Source organism: Mustela nivalis (assembly GCF_964662115.1).
Source record: "Mustela nivalis genome assembly, contig: HAP1_SCAFFOLD_2321, whole genome shotgun sequence".
Lineage (NCBI taxonomy): Eukaryota > Metazoa > Chordata > Mammalia > Carnivora > Mustelidae > Mustela > Mustela nivalis.
Genome location: NW_028134344.1, coordinates 14,174 through 35,090, shown reverse-complemented (window position 1 = coordinate 35,090; position 20,917 = coordinate 14,174). Strand labels below are relative to the sequence as shown.

The 20,917-nt window shown below is 43.7% G+C and overlaps 2 protein-coding genes across 2 annotated transcripts; both read right to left on the bottom strand.

Annotated features, from left to right (window-relative positions):
• Positions 1–1,767: 1,767 nt before the first annotated feature.
• On the bottom strand, positions 1,768–20,845 carry LOC309858402 (uncharacterized protein). Its single transcript, XM_082751113.1, has 2 exons — positions 17,682–20,845; positions 1,768–4,759 (listed from the first exon to the last, which is right to left on the bottom strand). The coding sequence occupies exons 1-2, from the start codon at positions 20,064–20,066 to the stop codon at positions 2,102–2,104; spliced, it is 5,043 nt and encodes a 1,680-aa protein (XP_082607239.1). The 5' UTR covers positions 20,067–20,845; the 3' UTR covers positions 1,768–2,101.
• On the bottom strand, positions 12,290–16,371 carry LOC309858403 (protocadherin beta-10-like). The gene has a single exon (XM_082751114.1). It carries the CDS (start codon positions 15,313–15,315, stop codon positions 12,919–12,921), a length of 2,397 nt encoding a protein of 798 aa, XP_082607240.1. The 5' UTR covers positions 15,316–16,371; the 3' UTR covers positions 12,290–12,918.
• Positions 20,846–20,917: the final 72 nt, after the last annotated feature.

The following is a 20,917-nucleotide window of genomic DNA, read 5'->3' as shown; positions in this document are numbered from 1 at the left end:
AGGTAATCTTAATACTTTACTTTGAATTATGGAATTTGTATGAATTTTCATTCTCTGAAAGCCAGCTTCTCACTTGGGGTGGGGGAGACTTTTTCCTAGGTCCACTTCTAAAAGCAGAAAATTAGAATTTAATTAGTCTGCGTGGACAAACTTCCGTTCCCTTCATTTTCCTTGAATTGAAAGAATAATTAATCATTCCATGTAGTTCAGAAGAACTGGTAGTGAAATCTCAGCTTTAAGAAAATGTGAACATAGGATTATTTGGAATATACTAGAGCAAGAGATTCTACTTCCCAACATTAGTAACTAACTAATACCTAGCCCTGCTACAATGTTAAGATAAAGTTTTAAAATATATTGAAGAGGCTCTTTCTGGCATTGATTCTAGTCTGTGGTACTAGAGGCAAAAGAGTCATCATGTTCCTTATTCTCACCCATTTCGTCTTTCATGTGCTACTCTCTCACACACATAATTTCTTTCCTCCATACCCTCACTCATTTTGTTTCTCTACAGTTTCCTTCCACAAAATACAGACTTTGAGCTTATGATGAGATTCACTGGAATCTCATCATGAAGGCTTTTTCTTCTGTAATGTAGTCAGATCACTAAAGTCAAGAGTAGTTGGTTGGTGCCCATGTTACATGAGGCAAAACTTCCTTACAATGGTTTGAAATTTTCTTAAAAATATATTAAAACCTTAAAGGATTATCTCTTGATATTTCTCAATGCCCTACATATATCTACATAAATCTCTGAGAAAAGTGGTTTTTCAGTCTTGGATTGCTACCCATTGGTAGGGTCATGAAATCACTTTAGTGGACCATAACAACACTTGAAAATTAAAAAGAACGTCATAATATGGGCAATTTTAGATTTCATCCCCCAAGCTAGGAATTGTTTACAAAACATTCCTATTATGTTCATATATTACATGATATGTACAACATAATTTTTCTGGTGACTTTTTTTAAGGTTTTTGCTTTGTTTTGTTTTTAAGAGAGAGAGGAGGAGAGAATATGTGTGAGGCAGGAGGGGGAGGAGAGAGAGAACTCCAAGCAAGCTCCATGCTCAGTATGGAACCCAACATAGGGCTCAATATCACAACCCCGAGATCATGACCTGAGCCAAAAATCAAGGTCAGATGCTTAATTTACCGAACCATCCAAGCACCCTTTAGGTTTGAAATTAGTGTCCACTGAACACTATATACATGTATTTATATATACATGTGTATGTATTATATACGTATATAACTGTATATAATTAAATAAATATATAATTATTAAATAAATAAAATATATACTATTACTTTATATATATGTATATATAAAATTCTGGGAGAACACAGAAGGTAAAAGTTATAAACATTAGCACACTGGTCCATTTTATGCTATACAAATTATTCAGGTGGATTGCATTATAGATTTGTAATATCAACAAGAAATCTGAAAAATTATAACTTCATATTCAAAGACTTTCTGGGTAGCCACAATATTGATGTGCCTTCACAATCACTCTCCAGGTTGAATATATAAGAGGTGTTAACAAAATTGCCTACTGACCCTTTCAAACAAGGTGATTACACTTACAGTTCTATTATACAACATGATTTTTCAGGGCTTTTCAACAATAAACATGTTAAAGTATTAATAAAAATGCAGTGAATTTAAAGGAAGAAAAATGACATTTCTGAATAGCAACCATTACTACACAAGAAAAACTGCAAAAAAAAAAAATGAAATGAAGAAATACTTGAACACTGGAAATAATTTGAAAGTGGTCTGCTTTATTTTTACCAAAAGCATAATTATGGGTGAAAGTGTAACTGGAGAGAGGGCCGTGGAGAAAAGTGATTTATTTGGTCTTCTTCCTTAAGGAGGCAAACTACCCATTAAGACCTGGATTACAGAATAAAGTACCATCTAATTACAACCACAAATAAAGAAAACATTCATTTAAAAGTAAAGATGGGTACAATTTGTGAAAATATGAAAGTACCCCGGATAAATTTAAAATACACACAAATTGGGGGAAACAACATTGATCTGGAAGTGGCACGAAAAAGTGGCACGTATATAATATGAAACTTAATTGTGGTCTCTATATATTGAACCCAAAGCTATTGTGGAAGGTAGGATTTTCTTCCGTCTCTTTCCCAGAGCGCTGAGGTGGGAAGTTGGGGATAATTGGCTTCAAGAACTTGAACTCACCGGTCGCTGAACCTCCCGTCAGACACACCTCATACTGGTAGCTGTGGGACAGGGTCCCCGCGCCGCTGACGTCCACCAGGTGGCCCGGAAACGGACCCTCGGGCACCGAGCAGCCGCCCCCCGACGCCGCCCGCCTCCTCCTGCACAGCCGCACCGCCACGAACACCAGCACCGAGAACAGGAAGAGCGACGACACGGACGCCAAGGCCACCACCAGGTAGACGGTGAGCGGGTCGGCGCGGGCCTCGGCCGCCGCCGCGTCCGGCAGCGGCAGGTAGGGCTGCGAGAAGCCGTCCACCAGCAGCACGTGCAGCGTGACGCTGGCCGACAGCGGCGGCTCGCCGTGGTCCCGGACCAGCACCAGCAGCCTGTGCTTGACAGCGTCGCGCTCGCTCAGCGGCCGCGCCGTGCGCACCTCGCCGTTGTGCGCCCACACGCCGAACAGCCCGGGCTCCGTGGCCTTGAGCAGCTGGTACGACAGCCAGGCGTTCTGGCCCGAGTCGCCGTCCACCGCCACCACCTTGGCCACCAGGTAGCCCGCCTCGGCCGCCCGCGGCACCAGCTCGGTGCAGGGCGCCGAGCCGTTCTGCAGCGGGTACAGCACGAACGGCGCGTTGTCGTTGGCGTCCGCCACCAGCACGCGCACCAGCGCCTGGCTGCTGAGCGCCGGCGAGCCGCGGTCGGCCGCGCCCACGCGGAACTCGAACGCCTGCAGCGCCTCGAAATCCAGCGACCTGAGCGCGAACAGCTGCCCGTTGTCCGCGTTGATGGACACCAGCGAGCCCAGCGGCAGCTGCGGGTCGTGGGGCGGCAGCAGCGAGTAGGTGACCTGGGCGTTGGCGCCCGAGTCTCTGTCGGTGGCGCTCACGCTGCCGATGTGCAGGGCGGGGCTGTTGTTCTCGCGGACGCGCAGGGTGTAGGCCGTCTGGCTGAAGGTCGGGGCGTTGTCGTTGACGTCGGACACGGTCACCGTGAGGTTGTGCTGGGTTTTCAGCCTGGGGGTCCCCAGGTCGGTGACGGTGATGGTGATGTTGTACTCGACCTGGCTCTCTCTGTCCAACATCCCCTCCGTTTCCAGTGTGTAGTAATTCTCAACGGAAGATTTTAGTATGAAAGGGAGATCTTCTGGGATAGAACAAATCATCTTCCCATTGTCCCCAGAGTCTCTGTCTCGGATGCTAAAAACCATAACCACAGCCTCCGGCAAATTTTCTGGGACTGGACTGGTAATTGATGACACAGCGATTTCAGGAGCATTGTCATTCACATCCATCACCTGAATTCTGACTGTTGATTTTCCAAAGAGGCCGCCCCCATCTGTGGCTTGAATGATTATTGAGTATGATTCAGTTGTTTCAAAATCCATGGGTGCGGTTAAAATGACTTCTCCGGACTTTTGATTAATTTCAAATGTCTTGCGAATATCTTCTGAGGCATGGGAAAAAGAATATAATATTTCTCCATTTTTTCCGGAGTCTAAATCCGAAGCTGAGACAGTGACAATGAGTGAGCCTAATAGGCTATTCTCTGGAATCTTCACCTCATAAAATGGCTGCTCAAACTCAGGGGAGTTGTCATTAGTGTCTACAACCACAACCCGAACTGTGGCAGTCCCGGACCTGGGCGGAGACCCGCCATCCATAGCAGTGAGGATGAAACTGATCTCCGACTGCTCTTCATAATCCAGTGCCTTGTCCAGAACCAACTCCGGATATTTCCTATTGTCTGGATTGACTCTCATTTTAATGTGGAAATAAGAGTTGGGGCTTATTGTGTAGTTCTTTAGAGCGTTGATTCCTACATCTAAATCCTTCGCGCTTTCTAGTAAGAACACAGCACCAACAGGACTATTCTCTGGGATTTCTAGGAGCATTTCTTTTTCTAAGAAGGCAGGAGAGTGGTCATTTATATCCCTGACCTGGAGCTCAATTCGTAAAAACTGCAAAGGGTTTTTCATTAATACCTGGAAATGCAACACACAGGGCTCCGTGGAACCACAGAGCTCCTCCCGGTCTAGTGATTCGCTTAAGAGCAAATCTCCGGTGTTTATGTCCAGCTGCAAACGCCTCTTGTTATCATTAGAGACCACCTCAGCCCCCCTTGAGAACAGCTCACCCACTTCTAGTCCCAGGTCCTTTGCCAAATTGCCTACAAAGCTCCCGCTCTGCATTTCCTCTGCCACCGAAAAGCGCCCAGATTCGGAACCCGCCTGAGACATTCCTAGCAAAACAAAAAGAAGCAGGACTTGCCTTATCTGCAGAGCGTCTGCCCTTCCGTTCTCCATAGCTCCTTTAAGGAAAGCTTCCTGCAGAATCGCTTCAGCTTCTCTTCGCAGTTTTGGGAAACGTGTCTCTGCTAATGTCCACCAAATCTCAGGAGGCCTAAGGATTTTAACCCTGCTGAGTAGCTTGTAGTTCGCACCTTGAAGGCGTGTTCTTTCTGTCTTCCCACCACTCTGAGCGCACCGGGTGAGTAACCGAGTCCAGAACATCGTCCAGTTCAGTGTTTTTACACCGCCGATGTTATCCTGCAGCGCCACCATGCGTCTCTATAGAGATTTTCAGTTTCACGAAAGCTACCTAATTCCATTAATATCAATGTCCTTTAGAAACAAATGTTTTACTCATTGTGTTTAAGTGATCACAAATATATTCTATCTTCCATAAGAACTGTTTTATACTCTTTAAAGTTCCTGGTGCTGTTAGTATTTTTTTGAGTACAAGATGTGATTCCTGGCCCCCAGGAGTTTGTAATCTTTTGAGAAGATTGAAAACCTGAAATAAGATAGCATCACTACCTGGCCTTCTTTCGGTTGTACTGGAAAGGAAAGTATACATGAGTCACTTTGGGAGTTCTCTCAGAGGATATGAATTGGCTAAACCGTGAGATGAAACACAAATAGTTGTTACAGGGCAAGAAGTTATGTCTGTAGGTTTCCTTCACAGCAGTGAACTGTGAACTGGGAGAAAATGAAGTAAAATACTGGGGTGGAACACATTAGATAAAGTCACAATTTAGTTCTAGTTTCTCATAATTTACCAAAGTATATATTTATTTTGGTGCTGAAACCCGGGATACCCAAAGTATTTAATAAGTACACAAACACAAATATGTTTACTTTCATTTAAATCAGGCTAACTCCTAAAACCAACTTCCCTCAGGTTTATGAGATTTACTCGGCTACAACTATGGTCACCTGTTTTCTCTTTCAGCCTCCAAAGAGAGACATTCTCTTTCCCAATCATAGAGCAAAAACTTAGTTTTACTGACTAATCAATTAAGATCATACACTTGCTTTTGAAGCAATCATTATTTCAAAAGATATAGAAGTATATAATTATAGGGGGAGATTTTAGTGTCAGAATCTGAAGACCCATCTTTGGCCTTTGCTTTGTTTTAAAACTGCTGGGACTTTTAAGTTTTAGGTGGTTTGAGTCCTAGCCAAAGTGCAAGGTTGAGGGAAATTGTTTGAAATAGATGCTGGAAGCTCACCAATGATATGAAGTCTCAGTAATGCTCTCAAGAACGGATTGAGAACGTATCTCAACATTTTTCACTTAAAAATGATAAGCTCAGGGGCGCCTGGGTGGCTCAGTGGGTTAAAGCCTCTGCCTTCGGCTCAGGTCATGGTCCCAGGATCCTGGGATCGAGCCCAACACTGGGCTCTCTGCTCAGCAGGGAGCCTGCTTCCTCCTCTCTCTCTGTCTGCCTTTCTGCCTACTTGTGATCTACAAATAAATAAATAAATAAAAATGATAAGTTCTGGGGTGCCTGGGTGGCTCAGGTGTTAAGCGTCAGCCTTCGGCTTAGATTGTGATCCCAGGGTCCTGGGATCCAGCCCCACATCAGACTCCCTGCTCAGCATGAAGCCTGCTTCTCCCTCTCCTACACCCCCTGTTTGTGTTCCCTCTCTCACTGTCTCGCTCTCTGTCAAATAAATGAAAAATCATAAAATTGATCACTACAAAAGGAGAGAAATTGAAAAATAGGTGGGTTGACTACAATCATATAGTGCAAATAAATACTAAGAATGCACAAGTGAACACCCATAATTTTGATGACAGAAAACAGAAAAAAGAGCAATTGAATTAGCAGTTCCAAAAAACATATATAAAGTTCCTGCATTGGAAATATTCACACAAGACTAATGGGTTTGTTCTATAATATCTCATTTAGGTACAAGATTTGGAAAGCCAGGGTACCTGGGTGGCTCAGTCATTGGGCTTCCACCTTCTGTTCAGGTCATGATCCCAGGGTCCTGGGATGGAGCCCGCATGGGGCTCCCTGTTCAGCAGGAAGCCTGCTTCTCCTTCTCCCACTCCCCCTGCTTGTGTTCCCTCTCTTGGCATGTCTCTCTCTGTCAAATAAATAAATAAAATCTTCTTCAAAAAAAGATTTGCAAGAGGGCGCCTTGATGGCTCAGTGGGTTAAGCCTTTGCTTTCTGCTCCGGTCATGATCTCAGGGTCCTGGGATCAAGTCCCACATTGGGCTCTCTTCTGGGCAGGGAGCCTGCTTCCTCCTCTCTCTCTCTCTCTCTCTCTCTCTCTGCCTGCCTCTCTGCCTACTTGTGATCTCTCTCTCTCTCTCTGTCAAATAAATAAATAAAAATCTTAAAAAGAAAGATTTGGAAGAGCCAAGTGTCAGTTAAGAACTGAAAAAGAAATTATCAGGTGACAGTATGTAAATGGGAGAGTTGAATACCCTGATCCTCTCACCATCCTACACAGACAGTAAAGTATCTCAGAGGCAGAGAATGGGAAGTTAGTTCCTTGGAGAAATTAAATGCAAGTTGAGGTGCAAAACTTAAAGAGGGAAGTTAAGCAAAATTTTGCATCCTGAATGATGAGATTTCCAGATTACCCTTACCATGTGATACTCTCTGGTTGTAGGACACAAGGTTTACACCTGACCTTCTCTCTAACTTTCCTTCCCACAGAAGATACTGTAGAATTTCAACCTGGAGAATATGAAAAGCTCAGATAAAGACTTACACACTGATATTTGGAGGGGGCCTCCCAAGTTAATAGCCCTAGCCTACCCTGGTTACATTAGAATGAATTTCTACCATCAATACATCTCACTAATGTCTTCATAAAGAGCTGACAGGAGGGTGTCTCACTATTTTTCAATATGAGAAGATTTCCCAGGACAACAGGACATTTGAGGAAATGCCAATAACGTGACTGGAAAGGTCAAACCACCATCACCAAAAAGACAAAACAAAAAGGAACAGGAAGAAACAGATATAATAAACAGAAGAAAGTCTTTAAAAATGTCTGATTTAAAAAAAATAAAAATGTCTGATTAATATCCTCAGAATAGTAAAATCTAAGCAGAGCTAATACTTACTGAGAATTATTATGTGATACTCATTGTACTAAGTGACACATAGGTGTTTACTCACTTAACAGTAACTGCATGCAGTATGTATTCTTATTGTAAGATTGAGAATTAGGGCTTAAGTGTCCCTTACTAGCTATATAACCTTGGATACGTTCTTTTTTTAAAAAGATTTTATTTTCATTTCACAGACAGAGATCACAAGTAGGCAGAGAGAGGGTGGGGGGAAGCAGGCTCCCTGCTGAGCAGAGAGCCGATGTGGGGCTCTATGGGGCTCCCAGGACCCTGGGATCATGACCTGAGCGGAGCCGAAGCCAGAGGCTTTAACCCACTGAGCCACCCAGGTCTCCCAACCTTGGATAAGTTCTTAACTTCCATGTAACTCACTCTCATTTTAATAATGGTATAACAGTAGTTTTTTACTGAATAATGCTCTTTTGTATAATGTATTTTTGAAAAATAAACTAATTATAGATGAGGGAAGATAACACATTGACATACCTATAACAGAATAATATGGAAAACACTCAGAGAACCAAAAAGGACTCTTAAAAATAAATATTGTCTGTCAGAAAGAACAACTTAAATACAAAGGCTGGATGATAAAATGAATTGTCCAAAAAGTAGAGCAAGAGACAGAAAATAAGAAAGGAAAAAAAATTAGTGTTTTAGCATATCAATCCAAGAGATCCAATATTTAAATAATGAAATTCTGGTTAAAGTGAGAATGTAGAAAATTCAAGGGAGAAATTATGATAAAAATAGGGGCGCCGGGGTGCCTCAGTGGATTAGGCCACTGCCTTCGGCTCAGGTCATGATCCCCGGTCCTGGGGTCGAGCATCGGGCTCTCTGCTCAGCAGGAAGCCTGCTTCCCCCTCTCTCTCTCTGCCTGCCTCTCTGTCTACTGTGATCTCTCTCTGTCAAATAAATAAATAAAATATTTTTTAAAAATTAAAAAAAAGAAATTATGATAAAAATATAACAAAAAAATTTCTCAGAACTGAAAGTGAGAGTTTAAATGTTAATAGGGTATATACCATTGAGACTAGATAGATGAATAGATAAATAACTGATACTCAGATATTTTCATACTTCCAGAATGAAAAAAATGGGGGTGACATTAAAAGAGCTAAGAATCAGAAGGGAAGGGGACCTGTGTGGCTCAGTTAGTTAAGCTTTTAAGTCAGTTTTGGCTCAGGTCATGATCTCAGAAGTTGTGAAACTGAGCCCAGCTTCAGGCGCTGTGCTCAGCAGGAAGTCGTTCGAAGATTCTCTCCCTCTACTCCTTCCCACCCTCATGTGCTCTGTCTGTCTCTCTCAAAATAAATAATCTTTTTAAAGAAAGAATAAGGAGGGAATCAGTCTTCTGAACAGCAACTCTATATGCAATCGGTAAAACTAACACTGCTTTCAAAATCTGATGGAAAATTATTTTCGATCTTGAATTTTATAGCCAAACTATCAATCACATGAAAAGGAAAACAAGAGACCTATACTAAGCAAGTTCTCAAAAATTTTCACCTCCTCTGAATCATCTTTATGAAACTATTGAGATGGATGTCAGTTAAATAAGGGAGTAAACTAACAAAAAGAATAGATTGGATTCTTGTAAGTCAACACAAGAAAGTATTAAAGGAAAAAGTCCCAGGGTGACAGCCTATAGAACAACCAGTGTTGGAAACAATCAATGAAACTAAAAGGCAACCTTATGGGATGGGAGAAGTTATTTGCAAATGACATATCTAATAAAGACTTAGTATCCAACAAGTGGCTGGGTGGCTCATTTGGTTAAGAGTCTGCCTTCAGCTCAGGTAATGATCCCAGGGTCCTGGAATTGAGCCCTGCATCTGCATCTGTCATTTCTTGAGCTCCCTGCCCAGGAGTCTGCTTCTCCCTCTCCCTCTGACCCTCCCCCCCTCGTGCTCTCACTGGCTTTCTCTCTCTCACATGAATAAATAAATGAGTTAGTAGCCAAAATATATTTTTATTTAAAAAGTACACAAGCATGCTTTGGTGGCTCAGTCAGTAAGCATCTGCCTTCAGCTCAGGTCATGATCCTGGGGTCCTGGGATCGAGCCCCGCACGGGGCTCCCTGCTCAGCGGGAAGCCTGCTTCTCCCTCTCCTACTCCCCCTGCTTGTGTTCCCTCTCTTGCTCTGTCAAATAAATCTTTTAAAAAAGTATACAACTCAACATCCCAAAACAAATAATCCAGCTTAAAAATGGGCAGAAGGCATAATTGACATTTTTCCATAGAAGACATAGAGATGGCCAATATATACATGAAAAGGTGCTCAACATCACTCATCATCAGGAAAATACAAATCAACACTACAATGACATATCACCTCACACCTGTCAGAATGGCTAAAATCAACAACACAAGAAATAACAGGTGTTGGCAAGGATTCAGGAAAAGGGGAACCCTCTGTTGACGGGAATGCAAGTTGGGGCAGCCACTCTGGAAAACAGTATGGAAGTTCCTCAAAAAGTTAAAAATAGAACCACCTTATGATCTAGCAATTGCACTACTAGGTATTTACCCAAAGAATACAAAAATACTAATTTGAAGGGATACATGTACCCTGCTGTTTATAACAGCATTATCAACCACAGACAAATTATGGAAAGAACCCAAATGTCCATCAACTGATGAATAGATAAAATAAGATGTGGTATACATACATATATAGATAGATATAGATATCTATATATACATCTATTCTATCTTACTTTATATCTATCTATATATCTATATCTATATAGATACAGATATATGTAAAGAGAGAGAGAGAGTGAAATATTACTCAGCCATAAAAAGAATGATTCCTTGGAGCGCCTAGGTGGCTCAATGGGTTAAAGCCTCTGCCTTCGGCTCAGGTCATGATCCCAGGGTCCTGGGATTGAGTCCTGCATCAGACTCTCTGCTTCAGCAGGGAGCCTGCTTCTTTTTTTTTTTTTTTTTTAAAGATTTTATTTATTTATTTGACAGAGAGAGATCACAAGTAGGCAGAGAGGCAAGCAGAGAGAGAGAGGAGGAAGCAGGCTCCCCGCCAAGCAGAGAGCCCGACGTGGGACTCGATCCCAGGACCCTGAGATCATGACCTGAGCCGAAGGCAGCGGCTTAACCCACTGAGCCACCCAGGCGCCTAGGGAGCCTGCTTCTGCCCCCACCCTCCATCTGCCTCTCTGCCTACTTGTGATCTCTGTCTGCCAAATAAATAAAATCTTTAAAAAATAAGAATGAAATCTTGCCTTTTGCATCCTCAAAGAGTATACATAATACAACCTCAAAGAGTATACATAATACAAAGAGTATTATGCTAAGCAAGTCAATCAGAGGAAGACAAATACCATATGGTTTCACTCATATGTGGAATTTAAGAAACAAAACAAACGATCATAAGGGGAAAAAAGAGAGAGGAAAATGAAACAAACTGTTTTTTTAAAAGATTTACTTACTTATTTTATCGAGAAAGCTCGAGGGGTGGAATGCAGAGAGAAAGGAAGAGAAGGAATCCTAAGGAGACTCTGACCAGAGAGTCTGAATTAAGGCAGGATCTCAGGACCCCAAGATCATGACACTGAGATGATAACCTGAGCCAAAACCTAGAGTTAAATGCTTAACCAAATGAGCCACCCAGATGCCCCACAAACTCTATAGAGAACACAATGATGGTTGCCAGAACGGAGGTGGGTTGGGGGATGGTGAAATGGGTGATGGGGATTAAGGAGGGCACTTACTTCAATGAGCACTGGGCATTGTATGGAAGTGCTGAATCACTAAATTTTTCACCTGAAACTAATATTATATTGTATGTTAACGAACTGGAATTTAAACAAAAACCAAAAAAAGAAAGAAAGAAAGAAAGAAAGAAAGAAAGAAAGAAAGAAAGAAAGAAAGAACAACCAGTGCCAATGAATCAGACATACAAAAGGATCTGGGTGAATATCTGAAATAAATTTATATGTACATGACTTTTTTAATATTTACAAGAAATACTTCTCATTCAAATGAGAGATAGTATAAAAAATCAATAATAGTAAAAAGAAAATGATGTAAGTGAAAACAATGATCAACCCTCAGAATGAAATTTTTCAAGAAAGGAAATGTAATCATATTAAACTAATGTGTATTTTGAAGTAATCTTGGTAATATAGACAAAAACTACTTGTTTAACTTAAAAAAATCACATCTCTATTGGGAGAATAGGAGAGAAGGCACATGCAATGTTCTGATGTGCCTTAGTTGGAAAGTAAGAAATTGAAATCCCTTTTTATCACAGGAATAAGTGATTTAAGTATAAAAGTCAATATTATGATACACTGGTATAAAAATATTACTTAGAAATATGGAGAGAAATTCTAGATAAACTACTCTGAAGGAGAGGCATGGAGACTGAAGAATTTATTGTTTTTCTTCATGATTTTTAGTTCATCTTGATTTTAAATTTTCTTTTGTTTTAATATTTTATTTCTTTGACAGAAAGAGACAGCAAGGGAAGGAACACAAGCAGGGGGAGTGGGAGAGGGAGAAGCAGACTCTGCTAGAGCAGGGAGCATAATTCAGCGCTCCATCCCAAAACCCTAGGATCATGACCTGAGCTAGAGGCAGATGCTTTATGACTGAGCCCATCAGGCACCCCTGATTTTAAATTTTCTTAAAAACTAAAATAAATTTACAGAATGAAATGAAAAGTGATTAGCTTTCCAACAATCCACCAATATTCTCACAAAATTTTTCAAAATGTTTTTATTTTCATTTTCATGCAGATTATTACATTTCCTTGGAATTGTAAGACATGACCTATTTTTACACGTGTCAGCAAAAGTGAAGACTAGAAAACTGTAAGAGTAGTGTGTTTAAGGAAAATGAAATAATATGACTACAAGATATCTTATGAGCCCAATATCACTCACACAATGACTTCACTGTGTCATGAGCAGAGTATTAGAGAAATATTTCTTTTTAAATGCTAGATGACATGGTTCTTAAAAATATGATTAAATAGAATGTTAGAGAAGGTCAGAAGTGAAGGTATGTCTTCTTACATGAAGGAAGTACAAAGTGAATAGGATCAAGAGGTTAGTCTATGAAACATACTAGGAGAAAAGTAAAAACTTGTTCTCTAGCTAAGAAATAATAACTAAATCCTTGCACATTATGAAATAATTAAACCTTAAAACTATTATTTAGAAAAGGATGCTAATTAAAGCTAGCTAATGATTAAGGGGAAGAAGGATGAAATAACATTGTGAAACACTTAAAATTAGTCTTGAACCGGCACAATAACTAGTTTTGAAACTAAACTAATAGGGATATTATAGTACAACACTTAAAAGTAAATGAAAATATAAAAAGAATTTTTACTGAAAATTAAATCCAAAGCTATTTCGAAAGGTGGGATTTTCTTCACTATTCCTCCCAGAGCTCTGTGCCTGGATATTGGGGATAATGGGTTTGAGGAACTTGAACTCGCTGGTCCCAGATCCTTCCGTCAGACACACTTCATACTGGTAGCTGTGGGACAGGGTCCCCGCGCCGCTGACGTCCACCAGGTGGCCCGGAAACGGACCCTCGGGCACCGAGCAGCCGCCCCCCGACGCCGCCCGCCTCCTCCTGCACAGCCGCACCGCCACGAACACCAGCACCGAGAACAGGAAGAGCGACGACACGGACGCCAAGGCCACCACCAGGTAGACGGTGAGCGGGTCGGCGCGGGCCTCGGCCGCCGCCGCGTCCGGCAGCGGCAGGTAGGGCTGCGAGAAGCCGTCCACCAGCAGCACGTGCAGCGTGACGCTGGCCGACAGCGGCGGCTCGCCGTGGTCCCGGACCAGCACCAGCAGCCTGTGCTTGACAGCGTCGCGCTCGCTCAGCGGCCGCGCCGTGCGCACCTCGCCGTTGTGCGCCCACACGCCGAACAGCCCGGGCTCCGTGGCCTTGAGCAGCTGGTACGACAGCCAGGCGTTCTGGCCCGAGTCGCCGTCCACCGCCACCACCTTGGCCACCAGGTAGCCCGCCTCGGCCGCCCGCGGCACCAGCTCGGTGCAGGGCGCCGAGCCGTTCTGCAGCGGGTACAGCACGAACGGCGCGTTGTCGTTGGCGTCCGCCACCAGCACGCGCACCAGCGCCTGGCTGCTGAGCGCCGGCGAGCCGCGGTCGGCCGCGCCCACGCGGAACTCGAACGCCTGCAGCGCCTCGAAATCCAGCGACCTGAGCGCGAACAGCTGCCCGTTGTCCGCGTTGATGGACACCAGCGAGCCCAGCGGCAGCTGCGGGTCGTGGGGCGGCAGCAGCGAGTAGGTGACCTGGGCGTTGGCGCCCGAGTCTCTGTCGGTGGCGCTCACGCTGCCGATGTGCAGGGCGGGGCTGTTGTTCTCGCGGACGCGCAGGGTGTAGGTCGTCTGGCTGAAGGCCGGGGCGTTGTCGTTGACGTCGGACACGGTCACCGTGAGGTTGTGCTGGGTTTTCAGCCTGGGGGTCCCCAGGTCGGTGACGGTGATGGTGATGTTGTACTCGGCCTGACTCTCTCTGTCCAGCCCTCCTTCTGTCATTAGGATGTAGAAATTTTCCACAGAGGGTTTTAGAAGGAATGGCAGATTATCTTGAATGTAGCAAAGCATCCTTCCATTTTCTCCAGAATCTCTGTCTTTAATTCTAAAAACAGCGAGTACCGTCTCAGGAGAGTTCTCAGCAACATAAGTGGAAAGTGATGATATGACCAGTTCAGGGGGATTGTCATTGACGTCTAATACCTCCACCAAAACTGTACATGTTGCAGTAAGGCCCCCTCCATCCATTGCCTGTATACTTATTTTGTAAGACTTTATTAGCTCATAATCAAGCAATACTAAGAGAATAATTTCCCCAGAAAGAGGATGGACTTGAAAGGTTGTTCGTATATCTTCGGAAGCATCAAAAAGTGAATAGGATATGTCTGCATTGACTCCAGAATCTATATCTCCTGCAGAGACTTTTGCAATAAGAGATCCTACTGTGCTGTTCTCTGGGGTCTGGGTCTCATAGATTGTCTGAGAAAACTGGGGGGCATTATCATTGATGTCCAGGATCACAATTCGTATTGTCGTGGTCCCTGACCTGGGTGGAGTCCCACCATCCAGTGCTGTGAGAGTTAAACTGAGCTCATGCTGCTTCTCCCGATCCAGTGCCTTATCCAACACTAGCTCTGGATATATCATGCCTTCATCACTGTCACTAATTTTAATATGGAAAAAAGGGTTCAGGTTGATGGTGTAGCTTTGGATACCGTTAAGTCCTCCATCTGCATCTTCTGCTCTTTCTAGTCGAAATGCTGTCCCTTCAGCTGTACTTTCTAATATTTTTAAGACTGTCTCTTGGTCCCGAAACATTGGTGAATGATCATTTATATCCCTGACCCTCAGTTCAGCCCGGTAAATCTGAAAGGGCTTATCCATTAAAATTTGGAAATATAGCATGCAGGGCTCCGTGAGGCCACACAGTTTCTCTCGGTCCAGTTTCTCATTCGTAAGCAAATCTCCAGTCTGAGAATCCAGGAGCAGGTGTTGTTTGTTGTCATCGGAGACCACCCGGGCTCCCCTTGCAACCAATTCCTGGTCCCCTAGACCCAGATCTTTTGCCAGATTGGCAACAAATGATCCTCTCTCTGTTTCCTCTGTTACCGAATATCGTCCAAACCCAGAACCTGCCAAGGATACTCCCCCAAACAGAAAAAGAAATAGGACTTGCCTTTGTCTTGGGCAGCACAACGTTCCAGCCTCCATTGTTTCTTCAGAACACCTCTTTTGTCAATGTTGGTCACAGTCACGCTCCCAGCATAAAGAACCAGCAGTAGCAACCCCCAGACCTACGCCATGCAGGGGTCTGGGTTTTTTTTTTCCCCTTTCCCAGTCTAGGGCCACTACAGGTTTTCTCCCAGCTTATGGGGCCTGATCTTCCTTTTCTGTTAACGACTTCCGCAGCCTTCCCAGTTCAGGGTGGGTGTGTTTTTGGTTTTTTTTTTTTTTTTTTTCTTTTTTCTCTTTAGCCTGCAGCGCCACCGCGTGGTCTCCAGCCGACTCAAATAGCTATACCCAATGTGTATGTGCATATTTGGAATTTTTTTCTTTAGTGACTCATTTAAATATTTTGTTTCTCTTCTCTTTTTATTAGTTTTTTAGAAAGCAATGTTGAGATAGAGTACTATTCACATTGTTGAGATTTTTCACTGCTTCATAGGAAAAGTTAAAAACTCAACACTTGGAGTTGCAGTTTCTAGCTGCTAACTGTCCACCTCATCATTCAACCTTTAGCTCTGTAGTAAGTCTTTCACTCCTGACACTATTCCCATGCAATGTCATGAGCCAAAGGGAAAATAGTGGTGATGTCTAGGACCACCAAAATAACAGATTTTACTTTTCTAAAAGCATATGGCATAAAACAACAGATTTTACTGTTCCAAAAATATTGACCAAAACTGACAATGTTGTTTCACACATTCTTCAACAATTTATTCAAAATCTAATTACATTGCCTAAATAGATTCATTCATAAGAAGAATTTAGACTGTCCCTCCTCTGTCCTCCTATAAAAACTTGTATAATTTGCCCTGTGAATATTATTGCTTCCTTTTTCATTTCAATCTGCCCCTTCTTCAGGTCAGTCTGTCCTTATGTAAGGAGGGAAACTATGTCTTAGTCATCTTAGGTTTGCAAATCAGACACCCGGTGCTTGCTATATTAAGACATGGGTAAATAAACTCTATTTAGTAGGCTATGAAACAACTTTCAGTGCCTTAAATTCTAACCATTTGAAAACTATTCTTTCACTCATTCTTAGGAATTTCTGTTTCCTTTCTTTTATATGTCTTTGTTTCTCTGGTATTAGCTTTAAAATTACTTACAGAATTAAAGAAGGACTGCTCTTTATTTTAAGGTCCCTCTTAATAAAAATCTGGTGAGATCTAATTTCTTTGTGTCAAATATAAGGGAGGAGAAAAAGAAACTACCCTAACACCTATCTGAACACTACTGAAAGAACAGCATGATAACATCTGCCTCATAGAGAATTTTATTCAAAGGCCTAATATCTAGAAAGAAGCTCTACTTTTCCCATAATAAGCTAGGAATACAGCTTAAATTAAGGGGTATTGTACAGGGAAAGGGCTAAATATTGCCAAAATCTCTAATCGCTGAACATAAAAGCCACACCATACAAAACTCTGATGACTTATTGTTTTTTTTTTTTCCCCAACTGAATGGGACCCTGTTGTTAGCCATTAAAAACTTAACAGAGGGGGCACCTGGGTGGCTCAGTGACTTAAAGCCTCTGCCTTCGCTCAGGACATGATCTCAGCGTCCTGGATTCCAGCCCCAAATCGGGCTCTCTGCTCTCTCTGCCTACTTGTGATCTCTGTCTGTCAAATAAATAAATACAATCTTTAAAAAAAAAACTTAACGGGGATCACTGGTATTTCCCCTCCAGAATTTAAAACAAAAAAATATTAAATATTTCTACACGATGCTATAGAACACCTAAACTTTGCTTTTTTGTCTCTAAACTTAAACATATACACACACTCATCTTACAGAGGTGATTCTTCTTATTTTAGAAAAGACATATTAGAGGTTTATGTATCATATCACACAACAGAAATATTTTATATAAGCAGGTACCAATACAGGGAAAATAGAACTTAAAAAAATAATATAGGTCTTAAAATATGCTGTAATAAAAACTGAGGTCGATAAACCAAAAAAAAAAAAAAAAGTTTTAAAGGAAAAGAGAATACCAAATAATACATAGATCACAGGCAGATTATTTTAATAACTAAACAAGTTCTAGGAAAACTAAAATGAAAAACAAGTACGAAGTCAATAAAAATATTTATGAAGTGGAAAAGTGTTAATGATGCCATCTTTGAAGGTAGAGCCTATTTCACTTATTGGGATTCCACTGAAAAATATTTCAATGGCTAAAAATATGAAGGAAAGGAAATTTGTGAAGGTAGGCATAAAACTGGAAGTTGAAGATGAGCCAAATAGAGAAAATTAAACACCGCCTTATTGGTGGTGGTGGCAATAGCCGATTTAATCAAGAAAATAATGTTAGAAGTTAATGTGGGTATTAAATAGGTTCCCAGCAATAATTATATCCCAAAACTATCTCGGAAGGAGGAATTTTCTTCCACTTCCCTTCCTGTGCTCTGAAACTGCAGATTAGGGATAATGGGCTTGAGGAACTTGAACTCGCCGGTCCCAGATCCTCCCCTCAGACACACCTCATACTGGTAGCTGTGGGACAGGGTCCCCGCGCCGCTGACGTCCACCAGGTGGCCCGGAAACGGACCCTCGGGCACCGAGCAGCCGCCCCCCGACGCCGCCCGCCTCCTCCTGCACAGCCGCACCGCCACGAACACCAGCACCGAGAACAGGAAGAGCGACGACACGGACGCCAAGGCCACCACCAGGTAGACGGTGAGCGGGTCGGCGCGGGCCTCGGCCGCCGCCGCGTCCGGCAGCGGCAGGTAGGGCTGCGAGAAGCCGTCCACCAGCAGCACGTGCAGCGTGACGCTGGCCGACAGCGGCGGCTCGCCGTGGTCCCGGACCAGCACCAGCAGCCTGTGCTTGACGGCGTCGCGCTCGCTCAGCGGCCGCGCCGTGCGCACCTCGCCGTTGTGCGCCCACACGCCGAACAGCCCGGGCTCCGTGGCCTTGAGCAGCTGGTACGACAGCCAGGCGTTCTGGCCCGAGTCGCCGTCCACCGCCACCACCTTGGCCACCAGGTAGCCCGCCTCGGCCGCCCGCGGCACCAGCTCGGTGCAGGGCGCCGAGCCGTTCTGCAGCGGGTACAGCACGAACGGCGCGTTGTCGTTGGCGTCCGCCACCAGCACGCGCACCAGCGCCTGGCTGCTGAGCGCCGGCGAGCCGCGGTCGGCCGCGCCCACGCGGAACTCGAACGCCTGCAGCGCCTCGAAATCCAGCGACCTGAGCGCGAACAGCTGCCCGTTGTCCGCGTTGATGGACACCAGCGAGCCCAGCGGCAGCTGCGGGTCGTGGGGCGGCAGCAGCGAGTAGGTGACCTGGGCGTTGGCGCCCGAGTCTCTGTCGGTGGCGCTCACGCTGCCGATGTGCAGGGCGGGGCTGTTGTTCTCGCGGACGCGCAGGGTGTAGGTCGTCTGGCTGAAGGCCGGGGCGTTGTCGTTGACGTCGGACACGGTCACCGTGAGGTTGTGCTGGGTTTTCAGCCTGGGGGTCCCCAGGTCGGTGACGGTGATGGTGATGTTGTATTCGGTTCTTTCTTCTCTGTCTAGTGCTCTCTCTGTTATCAAGGTGTAAAAGTTCTTGACTGAAGGTTTTAGAAGAAAAGGAAGGTCATCCTGGATGGAGGTAATGGTCTTCCCATTGTCCCCAGAGTCAGGATCTGAAACACTGAAAACAGCAACTACAATCTCGGGTGAATTCTCTGGGATGGGGCTCGTAAGTGCAGACAGGGTCACTTCTGGAGGATTATCATTCACATCCACCACCTGGAGGAGAAGAGTGCATTTTCCTGAAAGGCCGCCCCCATCAGTGGCCTTGATGTCTACTTCATAAGATACAACTGTCTCAAAATCTACTTGTTTTTTCAGTCGAATTTCTCCTGTTACAGGATTTACTTCCAAAGTTTTGCTAATATCTTCTGAAGGCTGGAAGAGTGTGTAGGATATTTTTCCATAGACTCCGCTGTCTAAATCGCTGGCAGAAACAGTGACAACCAGCGAGCCTACAGGACTGTTCTCAGGAATATGCACCTTATAGATGGGCTGCCCAAACTCAGGGGCGTTATCGTTGCTGTCCACCACTTCAACGCGCACCTGCGCAATCCCATACCGAGGTGGAGAGCCGCCATCCAGCGCTGTCAAGGTTAATAGGATTTCAGGCTCTTCCTCCCTGTCCAGCTCTTCTTTCAACACCAGCTCAGGGTACATTCTGCCATCACTGAGTTTGCGGGTTAGAACCTCAAAATGGGAGTTGGGGCTGATTTTATAGTTTTGGACACTGTTGCTTCCTACATCCAAGTCCAGAGCATTACTCAGAGGGAATGTAATTCCTAAAGGACTGTTTTCCGGTATTTTTAGAATCATTTCTCTTTCAGTGAACACAGGAGAATGGTCATTTATGTCTTCCACCCTCAGTTCAGCCTGAAATATCTCTAAGGGTTTTTCCATTAACAGTTGGAAATACAGTAAGCAAGGCTCAGTTGGACCGCATAGCTCCTCTCGATCTAGTTTCTCATTTATGACCAAATCCCCAGTCTGAACCTTGAGCTGCAAATACTCTTTGTTGCCTTGAGAAATGATCCGAGCTCCGCGGGTGGACAGCTCTGTCAATCCTAACCCCAGATCTTTTCCTAGATTTGCCACAAAGGACCCTCTCTCCATTTCTTCCGCTACTGAATAGGGCTCTAATTCGGCACCCACCCGAGACATACAAAGCAAAACAAAGAAAACAAGGACTTGCCTTTGTCTCAGAAAATGCAACCATCCAATCTCCATTGCTCTTCATGAAAATTTGGTTCAGAGAAGCTTCCTAGATGCCTGGGATCTTGGTAGCCTGGTACTGCAGTCCAGATATCAAGACTAAATAGAGTTTTAAAGAGATTTCAGATTCACTTCCGCTGTAGCTGAGAAAACCATTCTTTGCTTCCAGGCAGTGTGAATTGTTTGGCTGGAGACTGGAGCTGCACAGGCAATTCTGTTTTCCATCATTTAACCTGCAGCGCCACCATGTGTTCTCACTGAATCTTATTTTCTACGGAATTCTCCTAAATGTACCGAATAAGCTGTGTAAAATGTGTTCTGTAACATAAAACAATGACTTCTATTTTCAGGTGGTTTTTGTGTGTGTATTCAGGTAGAGCTCTGTGTTGTTGCACAGGAGGAATACAAGAGCAAATTATCACTTAGGTTACCATTTAAAACTGTTGAGATTTAATGATTGAATAAAATAATTAACATTTAAGTTGAAAAGAATATACATTTAAGAGCAAATGTTTTTAAAGTAACATGGGAAGAGTTTCATGAGTACATTGTTTTCATGGTACATATTATAGAATTGCAAATGAGTAGAGACTGCAAAATTGCAATTAGTGTCAGTTCTAAAAAGAGTATTTAACCAATGCCTTATTAAAATCACACACGTCCTCTTTACAACACCTAAGCCTGAGAGCTGTGAGTTTCTGCCATTTCCAACTCATTGGAAAATTGCTTCCCAAATAGGTAATGGACAGATTGCAAGGTTGGGTCTGTCATTCTTTTTTTTTTTTTTTAAGACTTTATTTGTCAGAGAGAGAGAGAGGGAGCGAGAGCCAGCACAGGCAGACAGAATGGCAGGCAGAGACAGAGGG

Bases quoted from the DNA above. Each gene is read 5' to 3' on its own strand.
- LOC309858403 (XM_082751114.1), bottom strand. From the start codon at position 15,315: ATGGAGGCTGGAACGTTGTGCTGCCCAAGACAAAGGCAAGTCCTATTT.
- LOC309858402 (XM_082751113.1), bottom strand. From the start codon at position 20,066: ATGGAGATTGGATGGTTGCATTTTCTGAGACAAAGGCAAGTCCTTGTT. The intron at 4,760-17,681 runs TAATTATTGCTG...AAATCTCTATAG, and splicing joins TCCGAGATAGTTTTGGGATA to AGACGCATGGTGGCGCTGCA.